Source organism: Periophthalmus magnuspinnatus, chromosome 5, assembly GCF_009829125.3.
Source record: "Periophthalmus magnuspinnatus isolate fPerMag1 chromosome 5, fPerMag1.2.pri, whole genome shotgun sequence".
NCBI classification, from domain to species: Eukaryota; Metazoa; Chordata; class Actinopteri; order Gobiiformes; family Gobiidae; genus Periophthalmus; species Periophthalmus magnuspinnatus.
The window spans coordinates 30,831,005-30,850,895 of record NC_047130.1 but is presented as its reverse complement, the minus strand read 5'-3'; the positions used below and the strand labels follow the sequence as shown (position 1 = coordinate 30,850,895).

Sequence of the window (19,891 nt, the reverse complement as noted above, 5' to 3'; positions counted from 1 at the left end):
TTATAACACCGGTCACTTTAATAAGCCACTTTGCACTGTTGTTCTGATGCTGCTATTGTATATATTTTTCTCCCTTTAAGTATTTCACTTGATTTTTTTTTTAAGCATATCTTTTTAACTTTGTGCATGCCCTTATTTGTATTTGTATTTGTATTTATTCAGTGTGTTTATGTTGCACTTTTTCACCAAAGCAAGTTCCTAGTTTGTGAACTGTGTTCACAGACTATGGCAATAAAAGTCTTCTGATTCTGAAAAGAATTGTTTGGTCAATTTTTGGAGATGGATCAGCAGCCTTGATAAGTTTGTGGTGAAGACTAGCCTGCTCCAAAAACATGCAAGTAATTATTAGATCACAAAGATATTTAACATCTGACTATGTGTTTGTTTCTTTACTGTGATATGATATCATTAGAACCCTATTAATGTTATTTCTGCTAGGTGTAAGAACCTGAGTGCACTAGATTTCTCAAGGCGAACGGCAATCTCCTCAGATATATAAATTTAGTGAAACGAGAAGAGGTTTGATAAAAAACAAAAACAAAAAAACAAATCAAATAGAAAAATATATATATAATAGACTTAATTTTTAAAAAATAAATACAAGGACATCATCCCTCTACAAAAAACATTTCAATTTAATTATTTTAGCATATTTGACAGAGTACATTACAATATATATTAGATAGAGGTGCTGTCTGCCCTTCTGTGTAAAGTACACTTAGTTAGGTTTATATTTCACTGGAAGTTAAAGTTATAAAGACTTTACAGTTCTGTTAACCAATCTGTCACACAGATTATTCAAAAATATGTTAGTTAACTTGGGGTGACCAGATGTTCCTATTTACCTGGGACAGTCCCAGTTTTGAGCCGTGTCTCATGTTCCAGCAGATTTATTCAAAACCAGTGATTTGTCCCAGTTTTAAAGACATGTCCTAAGTGTCCCTGTTTTTTGACCAATTTGATACCAACTAAGAGTAAAGAGTTCAATAGCTAAAATGTAACTAAAACTGTGCTTGAAAATGAGCATGAGGCAAAAGAATGCACCGGAGAAGTCCCTCGGATTATCTTGACCCACAAATGAGTGGAGAATGGACAATCTTACATGCTCTTTTCACAATTTTATATCAACCATCCCAACCTGGGTGTGTCCCAGGTTTTAATTTTCAAACCCTTGTCACTCCAAGTTAACTGCCTATAGGTCTAAACTGGAGTTCCATCTTTTGGAGGTTTGGGAAAGTCCTTCTGTTCAAGCCGGTCCTCAATTTGAGCAGTGGGCTGTTCAAGAGGCTTTGCCTCAGCTTTTACTACATTTTCAGTTTTGACTTGTCCATCTTTAGTGGCACTGCTGTCCTCCACGGACACGGGGGAAGGTGTGAGGTCCTCTGACGCGGGGGGAGCGGTGAGGTCCTCTGACGCGGGGGGAGCGGTGAGGTCCTCTGACGCGGGGGGAGCAGCGGTGAGGTCCTCTGACGCGGGGGGAGCAGCGGTGAGGTCCTCTGACGCGGGAGCAGCGGTGAGGTCCTCTGACGCGGGAGCAGCGGTGAGGTCCTCTGACGCGGGAGCAGCGGTGAGGTCCTCTGCTGCAGGAGGAAGAGGTGGCAGTGTTGCAGTGAGGTGGGTGAGGTCCTCTGCTGCAGGAGAAGGAGGTGGCACTGTTGCAGTGAGGTGGGTGAGGTCCTCTACTGCAGGAGATGGAGGTGGCATTGTTGCAGTTAGGTGGGTGAGGTCCTCTACTGCAGGAGATGGAGGTGGCATTGTTGCAGTTAGGTGGGTGAGGTCCTCTGCCACAGGTGGAGGCGTGAGGTCCTCTGCCACAGGTGGAGGCGTGAGGTCCTCTGCCACAGGTGGAGGCGTGAGGTCCTCTGCCACAGGTGGAGGCGTGAGGTCCTCTGCCACAGGTGGAGGCGTGAGGTCCTCTGCCACAGGTGGAGGCGTGAGGTCCTCTGCCACAGGTGGAGGCGTGAGGTCCTCTGCCACAGGTGGAGGCGTGAGGTCCTCTGCCACAGGTGGAGCTGGAGTTAGGTTCTCTGACACAGGTGGTGTGAGGCTTTCTGATGGAGGAGCAGCAGGAGGTGGTGTTACAGTGAGGTGGCTGAGGTCCTCTGTTACAAGAGGAGGTGGGGTCACATTGAGGACTGGAGCAATCACTTCTTGAGCTTGAGGAGCCTCAGAGGGCGGCAGAGCGAAGCCCATCTTTCCCCCACTCGCTGACCCCTCAGGTTTTGGGGGGGTCAGGGTCTTTGCCTCCTCTTCAGCATAAAGCCAGTCCATCTTCTGACGATGTTGTTTGACAGCATCGTCCACCCGGGCATCAATCATTGCCTCTGTCAGGACGCCATCTTCAGAGGAATAGGCTGCGGCCTACAAAAGTACAAAATGTACCCATTATCATAATATACAATGTATATTGCTGTAAAAATAAAACAACTCTGTCAACTGGACAAAACGTAGGAGTGAAGACGTTTTGCTGCTCATCCAAGACACTTCTTCAGTTCTGGTCAGATTACTGGTGGACATAGCCTTTTATCTACCTGAAGGGAGGGGCTAACTACACTGAAGCTCATCGTCTACAGTTTCTGCCTGTAGGCTAGGTCTATTGTGCTGCTGTGAATAGTTTCAGTTCAAACAAAGAAAACAAAGAACAATAGAGCTAGCCAGGATGCTAATAGGTGTGAAATCACTCATTAGTGGCTTGAATGCCTATGCTAAGTAAGGTTCTGGCAAAGTGCACATTTAGCACAGTAGACCTAGCCGACAAACAGAAACTGTAGACAATTGATGTTTTGAATTTCAGTGTGGTTAGCTCCTCCCTTCAGGTAGATATAAGGCAGTGGCCACCAGCAATCTCACCAGAACTGAAGAAGCTTGGATGAGCAACGAAATGTCTTCACTCCTAGAAAGAGTTGAGAATAAAATCTGTCCAGCTGACAGATTTTATTTTTCTTTTGCGATGACTCAGACCTACACGACTGGACAACACAGACATATATACTGTTATGTTTTTAGAAAAATGATAAACGTCTACATACCTGCCAAGCCACTCCGAGTTTAGAGATCTCACGTCCGGACATGCCTTCTGTCCGGGCAGCAATCTCAGAGCACTTCTTACCGTAGTCAAATTGAGCAAGCTTCATCCTCCTATACAACAAACATACAGAAGTTACCCAATTCTTCTTTCTGACCTGCCTTTTATTTTTAACTATACACTTACTGTCTGCCCCCAGTAGCTGGTTCAAGCACATATTTGTCAAAATAGAGGCGCACCAGCCTCTCCCTCTCATCAGGACCAGGTAGGGCAAAATTCACAATTTCATCTATTCTGTCATTTATGGCCCAGTCAAACTGCTCTGGCTGATTACTAGCCAGCACCAACATAAATCTGGAGAGAAAACAAATCAAGTTATCATGTAAACTGTTAACATTATAAAAACAAATGATTTAACAAATTCTTACTTGTTGCTCTGTTCACCTGTTCGGTACAAGAAAGCATTGAGTGTCGCCCTTAGATCTTCACTAATTTTTTCCTACACAATATGAAATGCATTTATTTAAAGATTGAAGCATAAATAAAAGGTAAACATCTTTTAAGAGTTAAATGCGGTTTTACCGTGGATCGCTTACGAAGGAATGCGTCAGCTTCATCAACAAAAAGTAGCAGCCTGTAAAGGGAGACATTGTTTGCTTAAGGGTGAAATCTCTGTTTAGATTTTAAAAGAAAAATCTAATGAATAATTGTTTCACTCACCCACGGCGACTTGTGTTGGCCCAGTCAAATACTTTGTGCATCGCAGTTACCCCATCGCGACCCATAGGTGCAACATCACCACCAGTCATAATGGCATAGTCCATTCCAGAGTGCATTGCCAGTTTCTACTCAAATACCTTTCAGTTAGTCAAACACTGAACCAGCTCCAAAAGTATTGAACAGGAGTCTGACTTTGAACAATTAAACAAAATGACTTTGACCAAGAAAAGCACCTTAGCAAAGAGGGTTTTGCCTGTTCCTGGAGGGCCATACATCAGGATGTTTCTGTAGAGGCCATGGTTTTGCCTTGTGTTTCTTGTGGCTATTGCGATATCACGCACACGCTCTTCTAGAGATGGCTGAAAAAAGGAAATATGATCACACTTCTAATACAAATGGGCATTTTATTTTTGGGAGGTACTTACACTGAGGACAACTCCTTCTAGTGCATCCTGAGGTTTACTTTTCAACCGCCTGGCAGTCTAAAGTATAATTGAGATAATCTTGTTAGTAGTAAGCCATATTAGAAATACAATTTCCATATTACAGGTGTAAACTGTAGTTTTGCTACCTTCACTGGATGTTTGGCTGCCTCAGCAACAGTGAAACGAGACGTCTCTCGCACAAGTGATGGCTTCCCAAGTCTTGCTTCAATGTAGCGTCCAGCCACTGCTGTTGCATTACGGGCTGAATAAACTCCTACAGCTAAAAGAGTCAGTCCTGCAACCTGGAATGGCAATTACATAAATGTTTATGGAGGCAATAGTTTATAAATCGGTGTATTTCGTTTTATGTTTTATGTAGTTTTGTTATGACTCACCGTGGCTGTAACTTTGTCCCAGTCGGATACAAAAGCACGAAATCCTTCTCCAAACACAGCGCCCGCAGTCCTGAAAGAAATATTGGTAACAGTTGATAAACACCCAGAGTAATCAAATACAACTCAGATTAAATCTGATTAAAATTAGTCTAACTTTATGGACTCCAGCACAGTCTGTCTGTGTTCAGCAGCCTTCAGTCGAATCTGTTCACGAATAATATCAGCGTTCTCTCTTTCTACTCGAGCTCTTGCTTTTGCTTCGGCTTCTATTCGCAGAAGTTCATTTTTGTGTCTCAGCTCCATCTCATGTTCAATTGTTGCTATAAAACAGATACACAAAACATTACAGCCAATACATTTGAAAGAGGGAAGCCAGAAATATGTATGTGGTTTACCTTTTCTCATGGCTTCTTGCTTCTGCACAGACTCCTCCTGTTTACGGAGGTTCTCTTCATTGAGAAGTTGCTGATGATGAAAGCATTGAGTTTGCAAATGACTTTCTCCATTATTAAATTATATTTAAATATTTGAAATGAGACTGACTTGCTGTCTGAGTTGTTCCTCATATCGCTGTCTGGCCAGCTTGTCCTGGTACTGGGCTCGCTGATTGAACACAATGCAGGCTTTCATTCATTCAGCCGTTCAATACAATTTTATTCTTTGCCATTTGACAAGTTAAAAAGACAAATGTTTATGAACTCTCTACTCACAGCTTGGTGTTGTCTCGTCTCCTCGTTCAGTGTTTTTCTTCTCTCCTCTCCCTGGAGTTTTATCTGGTCCCCTTTGAGTTGCTCCACTGCAGCTTCATACTCCTGATGACAGAACACAATGATGACAAGATGGTAATGATGTCATTGAGGAATATGTTTTGTATGAGTTTTGCACCTTAATTTTGGTCTGATGCTCCAACTGTGCGGTCTGCTCCTGCATACGGGCTAAATCAAGGGCCTCTTTGGCATGACCTGGTCAAACAGATGTCGTTAAGGAATTCATTAAACAGTAGGTGGATAATACAGAATTACCAAGTTATTAAACCATTAAATCATTTAGAAGATTAACATACTGAAGAAACTGTTACTGATGAAAGTTGAAAGCGACTCTCAGATTAACTGAATTAAGTGAAACAACACAACATTCTGTAGGAATCCATGCAACTCCCCTGGCTATGACCTTTGAACTACAGAGTAATGAATGAAGGTGAATACACAGCATGGCCATGCATGGTAATAGTACATGATGTGACCATAGACCATAGTACTTGATACAGAGCAGACATCGAAACTCCATGCGCCAAAGAAATCTAGTGGGTCCGCTCAGTACTTACGGGACTTGTCGAGCTCTTTGGCTGCCTGAGCAGCTCGCTCCAGCCCCGTAGGGTCGAAATTACTCCATTTGTCCTTGGGTTTATCTCCCCCGCTCCCTGAACCTCCAGCTGGTGGTGGCGGAGGAGGCGGCGGCTGACCGGGTACACTCGGGGGCTCGGGCTGCCCCTTGTTCAGACCAAACAACCACGACATGTCCAGTGGAAAGAATAAAGCACAGTTTAGCCGGTCCTGTGAGGCTCTCTGAATTGTGGCTGCAAGAGATGTCAATGCACTTCCTCCACGCGTGGTCACACTGCTGCTGTTTGCGCAAGTGCACCACGGCGTAAGCGTCAATCTGAAGGACAATATACCTGATTGGCTGGTGCTGAACACAATGGTCTCTTATTGGTTGAAAAGGCAGCAATCGCCAAATGCGTCATATTCCAAGCTCCTCCCATAAATGCTGAAATCGACTGGTAGTACATTTTTAAGACCTTGGTTGCATCAGGCTTTTGAAAAACACAAATGGATATCTACACAAGATTAAAAGAAATGTGTATATTACAGTCACACACAGACACAGTCCAAACTGATAAATGTGTGAAACATTTCTCACCCAGTTAGTTACCTCAGCTACATGGCTGCACTATGATTAGTATGTGTTTAAGTTGGAGTTTTAATGTATAAAATAGAAACGTTTTAAGAGGCAAATATATGTAAAATCTCTTGTCCTCTATTTGTTGTGCCTGTTGTCATTGCTCCTGTCAATAAGACACGAAACATCAATGAAGACATTACAATAATTCATATAAAAAAGTTTAATCAAAGAAAAAAAAATATATACACACACAATTCTTGCAATATAATGTGATACATCAGCGTATTTCAAGATGTAATGAGACAAGAGCGTAAGATTGACCATGCTTTACTCTCCTGACAGTGCTTAATATTGTACGTGAAAGGACAAGATGAGTTACTGTTGTTTATTTTATTTACTGTAGGAAAGCTACACGGGACAGAACACCAGGAGGCTCTTTCCCGTCACCCAGCGCTGCACGGAAACCCTCCTGCTGTCGAGCTCGAGCCAGTTTGGCCAGTGAGAGGAATGATCGTGGCTCTGTGATGGCCAAATCACTGATAACATGACGATTGAGCTGCACACTGCTCTGTATGAACAAAAAACAACAATATGAACATGCAAGTAAAGCTCTAATAGAGTTATGTAAAAAAACAAACCTTCTCAGATTTCACTAACCTTCTCCAAGTTATGCATAAGTGCAGGATACTTCATCCCATGCTCCCGTGAGGCTGCCGCTATCCGTGAAATCCACAACTGTAAGTGCATTTGCTTATTAATAAGTAAGCAAAAGAAAAAAAAAAAAAAGAAAGAAATATTTTGTGTAGATGATAAGGCCTGAAGACTGAAACCCCCCCAAAATGAACGAAAAACTGTTAACTGCGATATAAGCTATATCCAGAAGTAAATCTACAGAGATGTATGCAATTAATGTAACATACAAGGAGATAATTAAATGAACACAATACTACCCCCTGGTGTTGGATTGGTAACAGAGCAATGAGTTAAATAGATCCCATTTTACCGTCCTCATGTTGCGTTTCTTGAGCTTTCTAGCTTTGGTTGCGTAGACAAAAGCCCTTCTGACTGCCCGAACGGCCAATTTGTAGCAACGATTCTTTCTCCCTCTGAAATGCTGAAAGAAGAAAACTGCATCACCAATTGCTGCTGCCCAAAGGATGACATCAAAATGACCAGATTATCAACACGTGACAATGACAACATGTAAATCCAAAAGAGCGCATGATAAAACACAACAATTACAATAACGGGGTGTTCTCCTCCAGAAAATAACCACAACCACTGCATCTCTTACTCTGGCATGTTTAAGGACTTCCTGGACTTTCCAATATCTGTCAGGTCCACGGCTTCTTATCCAGCACGATAACGTTAGAAACACCATAGCTGTCCTACTCTAGAATAAATAGATTAGACAATATATTCTGTAGTCGTTAAACGAGGTCTACAAGCATGGCGAGACCAAGGGCGAAGGTACGTTTGATTTGAAAGACTTGGTGAGATCAAAATCTAAAATCGCATACGAAGAAAATTCAAGAGAAAATGTATCATCGAACAACCGGTTCAATTTTAAACACACCAAGATTCGAGTGGATTTACTAAAACTACAGGTCGAAATTTTCATTTTTAGATAGCAGTACAGAGCGGGGTAACAAAAACGAGCCAACCCACGTACACATTACGCACAGTCGGAGCGGTGGATGCTGGGAGCTAGTCCTGGAGGTCAGACTTAGATCCAAAATGTCGGTAGCGGGTCTGTCGTCATTGAGCCGCTGTGGTGTTTTAGCTTTTCGTTCCCACCCGGCACTTGTGGTATGTCTATCATAACTTGAATGAACTGCCTTTTAGCGTACTATGCAGTTTGTAAAGAATGTAAAAATGTTTAAAGCTGGATGAAGCCCACCCTTGAGTGCTAAGCTATGCTATGCTAAGATGAAAACACACTAGTCTCTCCCTGGTCAAATAGGGTCAACAAGAACTGTCATCAGTTCATCATCTTTCAGTTATAATATATAAATACCACATTTTATTTAGTTGTATTTATTTGTTATTAGACTCTGTTTATACTACACAATGTGATTTGACCTTGAACGTAAAATAGTAATAAAAAATCCTCGTATTTTGTTAATGGTACCAATGTGCAAGGCTTTTTGGCTGTATAGGTATGTGTTTACTTTGTTGCTGTTGCCTTTAGGCAGTCCGGTGGGCTCAGACAGCAGCTGTCCCTGCACCTCAGCCAAGAATAAAGAAGTTTCAGATTTACAGATGGGACCCAGACACTCCAGGAGACAAACCCCGCATGCAGACATACGAGATTGACCTCAACACGTAAGCACTGCATTTTAACATAACAGACTAATTACTGTAAAAATGACAAATTGGACACCTTCTGTGCCCCACTCTCCTCAGATGTGGCCCAATGGTTCTTGATGCCCTTATCAAAATTAAAAATGAGATGGACTCAACTCTAACCTTCCGCCGCTCCTGCAGAGAAGGTTAGTCACATTAATTGGGGGACATAACGCCTCATCTTGAAACATTGTGAGTTTTACAGACAGAAATCTTTCTATAATGTTATGTAATTATTCTATTTATTTTAACATAGGGCATTCAGCGTGGAATGTCTAAAATAATATTTGTAAATGCCTAGCATATACTGATCTCTATACAATAATTTCCACAACTTAAAATGATAATGGAAGTTAAATGTTCAGAGTAGCAGCTGAAACGATTGTCTAATTCCAGGTATTTGTGGATCTTGTGCAATGAACATCAATGGTGGAAACACACTTGCTTGTCTGAATAAAATTGATACAAATTTAAGCAAGCCATCAAAGATTTACCCCCTGCCACATATGTATGTGGTCAAAGATCTTGTTCCTGTGAGTAAATCAAACTAGCACATTTCCTTATGTTGTTGGCTTTTATCTGGATCTTTGACTGATGTTTCAGGATATGAGTAACTTCTACGCTCAGTACAAGTCCATTGAACCATATCTAAAGAAAAAGGATGAGACCAAAGAAGGGAAAGATCAGTACTATCAGTCTGTTGAAGACCGACAGAAGCTGGTATAATTTATTTTGTTAATGAAGTGTTTTGTATAAGATATACATGTCTAAAAATGCCTTGTGTTGTGTAGGATGGTCTGTATGAATGCATCCTGTGTGCCTGCTGTAGTACAAGTTGCCCCAGTTACTGGTGGAACGGTGACAAATACCTGGGCCCAGCTGTGCTCATGCAGGTGAGTGTCAGGCTACTGGTGATTTTCAGATTGTAGAATGCGATGTTATAGTCCCAGATAAGGGAAAGAGTCATTTTTTTCTACTGATGATCTATTGATCCGTGAAATATATCTAAATTCACAAGCATTAAACCTGGTCATTGATTTTAGTGTCAAGAAATTGTTGTTCAAAGCATTTCAACAATATACATTTTAACTGCCCCCCATCTCTATTAAATATTATTGGCCTGTGGACTGTTATGACGTTATTTGAGGGCTACAGAATAACTGGTGTGCCTAAGATTTTCATTTGGGTGCACCAAAACCTGCCATTTTTTAAGCTATTGTAATATGGGTTAAATTGCTTCAACAATAAGGGCAAATTAAATAACTTGTTTGGTTACTTATACCCGGATATATTCTTTCATACTCCATAGTATACACTTATTAAAGCCAAAAAAGAAAATAATATTTCAATAATGACTACCGGTAGTTTTATCTGTTGAAAGTTTAGTTGATGAAATAACATTTAAGAATTTACCCTTTCTTTAAGTTAAAACAGAATGAGTTAGTAGCCAATAAGTTTAATTGATAAAAAAAAAGAAAATAAATAAATCAACCTCAACTTCAGCAGGCTTTAGCGGCCTGATCAGAGGTACCGTGAGAACAAGTAAATTCACACCATTCATTTAGTTCTTAATTAAAATAACAATTTAATCTTATCTATTCTGTGTTTATAATGAGGAAAAAGGACACATTAGAAGGGATGTGATGAGGATCTGTCAGGCGCACCGGTGTGCCCAAAGAAAACTTTTAGATGTACCAGGCAAAATTATAGGGCAGGCACATCCAAATTGGTCACACTCTGGAGCCCTGGATCTAAAACCCAGGAATTGGTGTTTCATGTATATCTTGTTTTTAGGCGTATCGTTGGATGATCGACTCAAGAGATGAGTTTACAGAAGAACGTCTTTCCAAGCTGCAGGATCCCTTCTCCCTCTATCGCTGTCACACGATTATGAACTGCACCAAGACCTGCCCCAAGGTAATCATCAATGTTGGATTTTACAAGAAATTTGTAAGATGTCACAATGTCACACATTGTGTGAACAAAATGCAATAATAGTTTCTGTGAATTTTCAACAATTGAATTTTCAACAATTTTTCACAATTTCACAATTTTTCACACTGAATACTTGTTATGGTTTTAGATAAATAGAATAAATAGAGTTGTTTATATATATATATATATATATATATATATATATATATATATATATATATATATATATATATATATATATATGAATCAATGTGCTTCTTCTCCATAGGGCTTGAATCCTGGCAAAGCAATTGCAGAGATCAAGAAGATGATGGCTACATACAAAGACAAGAAAGCAGTTGCAGCTTGAACGCTCGGATGCCTTCTTCATTGTTTCCCTCCATAATTCAATTACTTTTTGATTCAAATTCTTGTTGAGGTCTATTGCACCATTACAGCACACTCTAACAGATGTCTGTGAGGAGTTGGCGAAATAAATACGCACATGTACAGCCTGAATGAGAGCGAGTATGTAAGTTTTACCTGTAACTAATTAACGCCATTTACTTTTCTGATCTCATACTACATACTGAGGTGTAGAAGATGTTTTCACATGGAAGTGTTTCCTATTTGAATAGTGGCGGTAACCAGTTTCTGGCCTCTAGTTCATATCCCTAGATGCCACATTGTAAGAACAATTTATGTTTTGATGAAATATAAATATTTAAATGCAATCTAATGACTGTTGTTGTCTTTTTGGCATCACCATGGCAACACCGTGCAAAATACAAACTTGGCCCCCAGACTTTTTTGATGGGGACAACCTGAAGAGTCACTGTGCCAAATTTCATGTTCTTCAATGAAGCTGATAAGTCGTTACAAGGCTATGAAATGTAGGAAAATTTAGACATTTTCCCATTATGACAACATGGGCTCTTACACGCATTGCCATGGCACTCCAGTGAAAGATATGATATGGGTCCCATTGACTTTTTTATTGGGATGACATGAGGAGTCATTGTACCAAATTTCACATTCTACGATACTAATATTTTGGGATCACTGCCATTGGGATAACATGGGCATGTTGACGCATCACCATGACAACACGGTGCAAAAAAACAACATGGGTCTCATTGACACTTCTGATTGGGATGGCCCAATAGGATTTTGTGTGAAATTTCGTAACGTTTCGGAAAACAAAATTTTCAGTCCGCCATACAAATTTATTTGTTATTCTGTACAGGGTGCTATTGTGCCATTTTTATTTTTTTCACAATGAGTAGGTTTAGAAAGTTTTACAACTGATTCGAATTTGAGCCCAATCGGACATTGACACCGTAAACGGGAGCAAATTTTGCCATTCGAAAATTGTAAAAATTTGAATTTGAAAAACAAACCATGATGGATATCAACATAAATTGGACAACTTTAGACTCCCCACTTCTCTAGATGATGTACAGTGATTTTCAGCCCTGCCGGTGAAGCCCCTTCAGAGTAGTTGATTAAAATGCGATGTGAGTGAAAATGCTGTGTATTTCGGAATTTTCAATCCAAGATGGCCGTTTGTCAGGGGGCTTGGCCATAATATAACTTTTTGTTTGACAGCACTTGATGAATGCATGTACCAAATTTCCTGGCTGTGCGACAAAGTTGACATCGGCAGGTCTCCCATTGACACAATGTATATTGACTTTTGCAGGTGGCGGTCATTCCATTTTTTTTATGCCCAGTCATGCAACATATAAAAAAAAAAAAAAAAAATTCAGCAGATCTGAATTGTGGGCAAAATTTTGTGAGTTTTTGAATATGAGAGAAGGAAAAAAATTGTAAAAATTAAAGCCGCAAGCGGCATCGAACAGCCCTTGCGAGCCACTCTTTGCACTGGCCGACCCAGTACTCCCCATGGGTGGCGCTAGCATGCCACTTGTCTCACTAAAAGTAAAAAAGACACTGGAAGCACTGATGCACTGGGTCAATTCGCCCGTTGACTCAATGTTGGTTTTTTTTTGTTTTTTTTTCATTGACTCAATGTTGACGATAAAATGTCAGCAAGAGCAGCTATGCATATCGCATACAATTGCTTTGATACTGGAGTCAGGGTAGGGGGTGAAAGAGAGGACATGCACTCATTGTTGTGAAAGCAATTGACCTGATGCCCTGTAGGGGCTCGGGCCTAATAATAAATGAAATAAAATTATTATTATTATTATTATTATTATTATTATTATTATTAATAATAATAATTTATAGCAAATGCAATATATCCCTTAACAATGCAACATATGTTTTTTTGAAGGCTCTGGACATTCCCCACTTCACCGTGGGGTCAATGGCGAGCGCGTTCTCCATGACGTCGGGGCCGCCTCTTGACTTCCCATTGATCTCCCGCTGAGTTCGATTCATTTTAGCTGTAGTAAAGATGGCCCATGCCTGCGTCACGGGGGCTTGGATAAGGCTCGATGCCAGGAGTGTGTTTCGGGACTTGAGCGCTTCACGCTGCCTTTGTCCATTGACTCAGTGTTGAGGATGACATGTTAGCAAGAACAAATATATATATCCCATGACTACGACATGGATTTCTTGGATACTGGTCAGGGGACGGGGCGAAGGAGAGGACGCAACTTCGTGAAGACAGTTGGCAACGATGAGAGCATGGGCGACTTGTAGGGGCCTAAATATAGGGTAATTATGTAAACAGAGATAAACATATTTTGTGACTAACTTTAACAAGTGCAATATTTTGCTATTAAACGTAAGTAATTTAAATCAATTTTGAAAAAGCGTGCATGATGGATGTACATTTTTCTTATTATATGCTGTTCGTGAGCCGTGACCTGCGGGCGCGCTGGTGACCCTCCTGGCCTAGACCTACACCTAAGTCCAGCCGTGGCTCGTGGGGGGTCCCGGGGCCGGACTGGGCGGGGACTACAGTTGTGGGTTGGTACAATGTGGCGATGTGAGGTCCTGTGTATTCAGTAGACGTATGAGAGCGCGGCGCAGTCAGCACAGAAAATCTCAATAAACTTTGGTAAGTCCACACGTTTTACGCTTGCTAGTCTATTTTATATTTAGTGATAATCTTGCAGTTGTTTAAACTCACTTTAATTTTGACTAACAAATCCGCCTAATGGAAGTAATTAACAATCGAAAATCTTCACTAAATCCATAATCTAATCGTAGTAAAGGTGAAACTGAGGGTTATTCGTGTGTTGGTCCGTGATGTGGGACATGTGGTGCTGAGGAGCGGGAGGTGGGATTTCACAGCACTGCAGTAATGGTACTACAATGAGGAGTGAAGGTGCCAAGAGGGAAAACTTTTAAAAGAAAAAAAGTTCCCTCGTGAAAGTGGTGGAGGTCGTTGAGGGCATAAGCAAGGACTGAATATTGTGATTTTTACACACTGTTGTACTTGCTCTGTAGTTATAGTCTTGTAAACGAGTGACATCCCTTGTAGCTGTCCTTAAAAACTCCAGTAATGTCTTTGCATGTGTTTTTGGGGAGACAGGGGTCTGGAAAGAGGACTGAAGTTAAGGGGGGTGTAATGGCTCCCAGATGTTTGCTGTGAAGCCATATGTTTTCCGATAGCCACTGGGATGCACAAGAATGAATGCCCCTGAACGTGCAGACACGAGCGCTGATTTATCGATTCACAACTCCAAATTGTGCTCCGTGTGTTTAGTCTACATTGTGTCCAGATGCACTGAGAATTACATGAAAAAAGGAGGCCTGTAATGCAAAGCAGATATGCACTGGTTAATGTTGGTGGTGAATGATACTGAAAATGTACTGGTAGTCTACATAGAAACTACCAGGCACTGACTGCAGATCCATATTCTGGAATGAGATTAATAAAGTTTTACTCCTGGCTAAGTGTATTAGGCCTAGTTGGTAAAAATCAACTGTACATAACACTGCATAAGGAGTAGATGGGCTCTATTTGTAAGGATTTGTCTATGATGGAACTAAATATATCAGAAAGTCGTGACAGATGACTAGTTTGTACTTTTTCAACGAAAGCTAGGCTGTATTAATCAAAAAGCTATAGTCAATGCAATGTCCTCCTAGTCATGTAACAGCTGTGTTTTATGCTCTTTAAGTGGGACAGAAAGGAAATTAGGGATGTAGAGACAGACAGAGAAAAAAAACAAAGCAAAGGGAGGGGAGAAGGGGGTCCATGCGTCTCTTTTCCAGGAATCCATCCCGTCTTGAGCCCTGAGTTTTGAGTCTGTAGCAAAAGGAAAAGTAGGAAACCAGAGATTGTTCTACAAAGACGACAGACGTGCCACATTCTTGCTGTCACTATTTGGGGCCAGTTCAGACAGACAGGGAGAGAGAGGAGGGGGGGGGGGCTGATGGGTGAAGGAGGGAATTTAGGGGGAGAGTGGTGGGGGTTGGACAGGGGACCAAATGGGTTTAACTATTGATGTTGTTTTACTGTTTCTAGTGTCAAAGTCAGTCTACCTCTGCGTGTGACCATGAGAGCGCTCCTGCTCCTTACTCTACAAGGTAACCCAAAACAAAAAATTGAATATTTAGCAACTAATATTGCTTTTGCGGTCTATTCATTTCGATATTTGATTTGTGAAGTCAAGACTATCACTGTTTTCAATGGGATTTCAACTGGCAAAAGGGATGACAATACAGTTAAACAAAATCTACCTGTAGATCCATTAGCAACCTGCAGTATTTGCACACCCATTTCCCATCTGAGACAAATTTATCTCTGTTCCACTTGTGACAGTTCTAAGTTCAGACAATTGAGCTAGAATACTTGAGGAAAGGCATCTGGCATAAAACTGAAAATGCCAAATCAATATCTATCCACAACATCCATCTATAGGACTGCACACAAGGAAACAGATTGTGTGCTAAAATGTGAAATTATTTTTGTGACCAAAGTTTAATTTTTGTTCATACTTGTGCTCACTTATTTTTTTATTCTGGTGTATAGTACTGATGTTGGCCCAGGCTCAATACCAGGAACCATACCCTTATGGTGAGTCTATGTGAGTTTGTTCTTTCTGGATTTTTATGTACTTGTGCCTGTTTCTGGTTCTTTTAATTGTCTTCCCATGTGTCATCTCGCCTCAAGATACTTCCCTCCTCCCTCTCCTCCCCTTTACCCCCCGCAAACAAGCACTCAGCCTGTAAAACTCACTTTCTGTAAACAGCTCGGATATGAAGTCACACTTGTTGGATTTTTATGGCATTAATGTGTTTTGTTTTAGATGCTGAAAAATTGTATTGGCCCTCGCCACTCACGAAGTTCTTCCTCTGTTTCTTCTTCTTTTTTTTCTCCGCTTAACATTGCATTTTTCATAATTTTATTAACACGCATATTTCTCCATAGCTCGACAAAAATTCGCACTAGTGAAAGAGCTCCCGCAGACAAGCAAAAAATCCAATCATTGCACTCCGCTATGACGGACAGGAAGTCCACCATATTTCATTGAAAATTTGCCACATCTTTTGCAGCGTGTTTTCAAAACGCATCTAGTCCTACGTTTTGGGTCCAAATGAACTCACATGCCACATCTAGACACATGGGTTTTCATAAACATCTACGTTTTTGAGAAATTCCACTCAGTGTGCCCGCTAAAAATGCCTTCGTTTCCTGTTTCTTCGATGACTTCTCACAACCACGATTGGCCTAATGAGCTCAAATTACTATCACAGATGTGTCATCCAGCCTTAAATATAATGGACTATGAAGTCTAATAAACACTATAGCACCCCCCGTCATAGACATGAAACAATGTTAACAGATTCCTAGGAAATTTGGGGAATAAATTGGATGCATGACAAGAAGCAAAAAAATAGATTACGGACATGGGTCATTTCTCACGGTTGGCCAGCAGGGGCGCAATGACACCTAAAAAATATTTAAAAATGTCTTACGTTCACACTTGCTTGGCCGAGAGCACTCAAAATGTAACCACTGGTGCAGAATCCAAACAGGAACAGAACTTGGGAGGGGGGGGGCATCGTCGCCACTTGCGACTTTAATTTATATTGATCCTGTTCTCATTGTGTCTTCCCTGACTTCACAGTAGACCCAGTCGAGTATGGACCAGATTATTTTTCAGGTAAAGAGTTTCAACAGAATGATTCATTATCAACCTCAACCCCAGTACATGCTTAGTAACTACATAATTAAAGGCTTAGTTAGTTACATATTGAGTTAACTAGTTACTAAGCTTTCTTTAAGTTTTTTCATGCTTAATTATTAAGGCTAATTAAGGGATAATTATTATAAGTAGGAATTGAGAATTGCATAAATTATGTTTACTTTTGTCAGTCAGTTGCCTATATAGTTTTGGTTTCATGCATGGCTGGGTAATAATAAATATTCACCCTGGGAGTTTAGTTTAAAATCTTCTTGTCTTTTCTCACATTTTGTTACTGTAGCTTAATATTAGCAAAGTAATATGACATTTATTTGAGTACATGAGTTTTCTTATTTCAATTTTTTTAAATTTATTTTGTTATTTTTTTTTTTTAGAGAATACTGAGTTGGAGAACTCAGACCCAGTCCCCGGCACATACCAACAGCAAGTTCGACTAGAGCCTGTCGTGCGTCCAGAGAAAACAGGTAACCCCTGGCAACATCACCATTATGGAATATTTAGACTGCAGCAGTTATAATTTGTTAATTGTGTTACTCTTGGTTATAGACTTGGAGACTGAGCCCACAGAGCCTGGACCTTTGGGTAAGAAAACAATATTTGGTTTTTGGACCCTAAAATGTAAAAAAATATACATAGCTTAATAGTAAGTTTATTGATTAACCAGAACTCAGATAATTAGTTTACCTTAATTATATTCTAGCCACCAGCTTCTCTAATGCCTTGACTTGACACTACAAGATTAATCATAGTTGAATTGAAAATGTAATGTGAAAGTTCAAATGTTCAATGTTCAAATATGTTCTGAAATGCATGTGATGTTAATGCTTCAGTACGTGTTTAAAATGTGCATTACTGACTAAATTTGATTACAGAATATATATATAGTTAACAAATCCAATCACAACTACAATTTTTGTTCCACAATGACTCAGTCCTACATGTGGCTCTATGTAGATGTGATAATGATGCATATATTAACTCCTGTGTTGTGTATTTATTTGTGCAGACTGCAGAGAAGAGCAATACCCATGCACCAGGCTCTACTCAGTTCACAAGCCATGCAAACAGTGTCTCAACAGCCTCTGCTTCTACAGGTTAGTTCAACCCCTGTCACAGATAACACATTTTGAAGTTAAATATATTGATACAGAGAAATCTCAATAAATGATGAAATTGTTACCATTTTATACCACCAATAATCCCAAAGCAAGACAATCCCAGTGAGTGCACCCTTTTCAAAGTGCCCTATTGTATCACTGGCCACATCAAAATAAAGAAAAAAAAATCCCACTAGTGAAAAGAAAATATAGGCATTATAATAAAAATAAAATAAAAATAAAAATATTGTTCAAAAAATTAAAAATATTGTTCACCTATTTATCTATAAGTGAATATAGTAATTATAGTCACACACTTACTAACCCCACATCACATTGAATGCACAATTACTGGCTGACTCTCCCTTTTCATTTTCAGGCCAAACTCTTTTCCTGTATGATAAACAGATGGAGTGGCTCATGTGGTGCAAGTGTGAGGGAGTTTTGGCCTAAACTCTTTATTATTTATCTTGGAAAAGTATTGATGGAGTGTAGGAGATGTCAGTGAATTGTAGATCTGTCCATTTACGCAAACAAATTTAGTGTATATTATTGAATGACCTAATAGAAATGTCATTGAGATAAGTCAGTCTTTAACAATCATCTGTTTCCATTCAGTTTGCGACGGGTGTATATCATCAACAAAGAGGTTTGCGTGCGGACCGTGTGTGCGCATGAAGAATTGCTCAGAGGTAAGTTCACAGTGATTCTCTGGAACAAGATTAGTTTGATTTGTTCCTGAAAGAGGGTCCGCTTTAAGGTTTAAATTATTCAAAAACCGGAAGAAAGGCATGGGCATTTAAAACAAAAAAAATTGGTTTTAGTTAAGTTAATCTGCTTGTCTGTTGTTGAGCAATGATTGTTTCACTGTTTGCTTTTCTAACTTTCTGTTGGTTTAATCAAGTATTTGGTTAAGCCCTGCTAGGTGACTGCAAAAATATATTTAAATGAAGTTGAAATCCATAAAATATGTATAATATTTTGGATTAAATTTAAACATCAGACATAACGATTATGCCCAAAGCCTTTAAACATTCTAGTGTCTCAATGTAGTTCCTGGGACATTTTTTCCATGAGGCCAGTAGTAAAAAACATGTGCTGTTGCCACTAGCCACATAAAAAGTCATATATTGCTTTAATTTCCTTTTGTGTTTGTAGCTGACCTGTGCAGGGACCAGTTCTCCCGTTGTGGCGTAGCGGCTCTGAGCGGGGGCTGTGGGTCGATAGGAGGCAACTGTGGAAAAAGTTGTGGAGGCTGCTGAACTTTTTGAGGGACAAAACTCGCCCGAAAACTGCCGCTGCCAAACCACTTTTGAACATGTTTTACTCCTGTGTTGAAGCATTAGGAATGTAACAAGATTTCATGGGACTGTCATAGTATTAACCCCACAGTGCAATATTTATTCAAATTCTGCAGAGAAATGCTTAATATAAAATAATCTTGATAAGGCCATCATCATTATTGTCATATTTAAAAAAGAGATTAAAAGTGTAAAGGTGCACTATGTAACTTTTCTGGTGGAGGGTGTGCCAACTGCTTGTCCTCATGGAGCTATTATTGCTTTACCTGGAAAGAGTACACAATGGCCTTAAACTCATCTGTCTCTATGGAGAGAAGCATGCGACAACACTCCCAAGTTAAAAAAAAAAAAAAACATGTAGAGGTGACCGTGCTCACAGCCACATAGCCAAAGTTGTTACATCCCTAATATTCTCTTCACAATATTTGAGTCTTTTGTTCTTTTATTAATGTTTGCCAAAGATCTAGTGTGTATTGAATATATTTACTCCGCTGACAATCATTGGTGCTACAAAACCATCACACTGGTGCTATGAAGACTTTACATGCACAATGGTATTTTGTACAATATTAACCTAATGCTTTTTATTTGTGTATTTTATGTTTTAATAGCAGTGATTGTTATTACAATGATGG

General features: G+C 40.0%; 4 protein-coding genes across 5 annotated transcripts in view; 2 read left to right on the top strand and 2 right to left on the bottom strand.

Moving 5' to 3' along the window:
• Positions 1-6,197, bottom strand: part of atad3 (ATPase family AAA domain containing 3) — a 166,195-nt gene extending 159,998 nt beyond the window's left edge. The window contains exons 1-16 of the mRNA XM_033967321.2: positions 5,890-6,197; positions 5,451-5,527; positions 5,276-5,377; positions 5,109-5,168; positions 4,961-5,030; positions 4,720-4,885; positions 4,566-4,635; positions 4,317-4,472; positions 4,171-4,227; positions 3,979-4,104; positions 3,746-3,870; positions 3,608-3,659; positions 3,454-3,524; positions 3,212-3,379; positions 3,030-3,138; positions 1,190-2,361 (exon numbers count right to left, since the gene is read on the bottom strand). Coding sequence (XP_033823212.1) covers positions 1,201-2,361; positions 3,030-3,138; positions 3,212-3,379; positions 3,454-3,524; positions 3,608-3,659; positions 3,746-3,870; positions 3,979-4,104; positions 4,171-4,227; positions 4,317-4,472; positions 4,566-4,635; positions 4,720-4,885; positions 4,961-5,030; positions 5,109-5,168; positions 5,276-5,377; positions 5,451-5,527; positions 5,890-6,082 — 2,763 coding nt within the window. The 5' untranslated portion in view covers positions 6,083-6,197 and the 3' untranslated portion in view covers positions 1,190-1,200. The remainder of the gene's footprint in view (positions 1-1,189; positions 2,362-3,029; positions 3,139-3,211; positions 3,380-3,453; positions 3,525-3,607; positions 3,660-3,745; positions 3,871-3,978; positions 4,105-4,170; positions 4,228-4,316; positions 4,473-4,565; positions 4,636-4,719; positions 4,886-4,960; positions 5,031-5,108; positions 5,169-5,275; positions 5,378-5,450; positions 5,528-5,889) is intronic.
• Positions 6,198-6,674: 477 nt separating this feature from the next.
• Positions 6,675-7,936, bottom strand: mrpl20 (mitochondrial ribosomal protein L20). The gene is made up of 4 exons (XM_033966063.2): positions 7,762-7,936; positions 7,471-7,581; positions 7,125-7,202; positions 6,675-7,035 (listed from the first exon to the last, which is right to left on the bottom strand). Exons 1-4 carry the CDS (start codon positions 7,846-7,848, stop codon positions 6,862-6,864), a joined length of 450 nt encoding a protein of 149 aa, XP_033821954.1. The 5' UTR covers positions 7,849-7,936; the 3' UTR covers positions 6,675-6,861.
• A 214-nt stretch (positions 7,937-8,150) lies between these two features.
• On the top strand, positions 8,151-11,246 carry sdhb (succinate dehydrogenase complex, subunit B, iron sulfur (Ip)). The gene is made up of 8 exons (XM_033966047.2): positions 8,151-8,276; positions 8,659-8,792; positions 8,874-8,959; positions 9,210-9,346; positions 9,417-9,533; positions 9,605-9,706; positions 10,608-10,730; positions 11,017-11,246. Exons 1-8 carry the CDS (start codon positions 8,205-8,207, stop codon positions 11,095-11,097), a joined length of 852 nt encoding a protein of 283 aa, XP_033821938.1. The 5' UTR covers positions 8,151-8,204; the 3' UTR covers positions 11,098-11,246.
• Positions 11,247-13,679: 2,433 nt separating this feature from the next.
• Positions 13,680-19,387, top strand: mfap2 (microfibril associated protein 2). 2 transcript variants are annotated; one of them, XM_055221969.1, is made up of 9 exons: positions 13,680-13,758; positions 15,175-15,236; positions 15,682-15,726; positions 16,784-16,816; positions 17,233-17,322; positions 17,405-17,440; positions 17,865-17,952; positions 18,574-18,647; positions 19,114-19,387. In XM_055221969.1, exons 2-9 carry the CDS (start codon positions 15,206-15,208, stop codon positions 19,215-19,217), a joined length of 501 nt encoding a protein of 166 aa, XP_055077944.1. In that variant the 5' UTR covers positions 13,680-13,758; positions 15,175-15,205; the 3' UTR covers positions 19,218-19,387. The 2 variants fall into 2 exon arrangements, with proteins under 2 accessions (XP_055077944.1, XP_033821959.1); XM_033966068.2 differs by having other exon boundaries at positions 16,781-16,816.
• The last annotated feature ends 504 nt before the right edge of the window (positions 19,388-19,891 follow it).

Bases quoted from the DNA above. Each gene is read 5' to 3' on its own strand.
- mrpl20 (XM_033966063.2), bottom strand. From the start codon at position 7,848: ATGGTGTTTCTAACGTTATCGTGCTGGATAAGAAGCCGTGGACCTGAC. The intron at 7,582-7,761 runs GTAAGAGATGCA...TTCTTCTTTCAG, and splicing joins AAGTCCTTAAACATGCCAGA to CATTTCAGAGGGAGAAAGAA. The intron at 7,203-7,470 runs GTAAAATGGGAT...ATGCACTTACAG, and splicing joins AGAAACGCAACATGAGGACG to TTGTGGATTTCACGGATAGC.
- mfap2 (XM_033966068.2), top strand. From the start codon at position 15,206: ATGAGAGCGCTCCTGCTCCTTACTCTACAAG. The intron at 16,817-17,232 runs GTAAAGAGTTTC...TTTTTTTTTTAG, and splicing joins TGGACCAGATTATTTTTCAG to AGAATACTGAGTTGGAGAAC. The intron at 18,648-19,113 runs GTAAGTTCACAG...TTGTGTTTGTAG, and splicing joins GCATGAAGAATTGCTCAGAG to CTGACCTGTGCAGGGACCAG.
- sdhb (XM_033966047.2), top strand. From the start codon at position 8,205: ATGTCGGTAGCGGGTCTGTCGTCATTGAGCCGCTGTGGTGTTTTAGCT. The intron at 8,277-8,658 runs GTATGTCTATCA...TGTTGCCTTTAG, and splicing joins GTTCCCACCCGGCACTTGTG to GCAGTCCGGTGGGCTCAGAC. The intron at 10,731-11,016 runs GTAATCATCAAT...TCTTCTCCATAG, and splicing joins GCACCAAGACCTGCCCCAAG to GGCTTGAATCCTGGCAAAGC.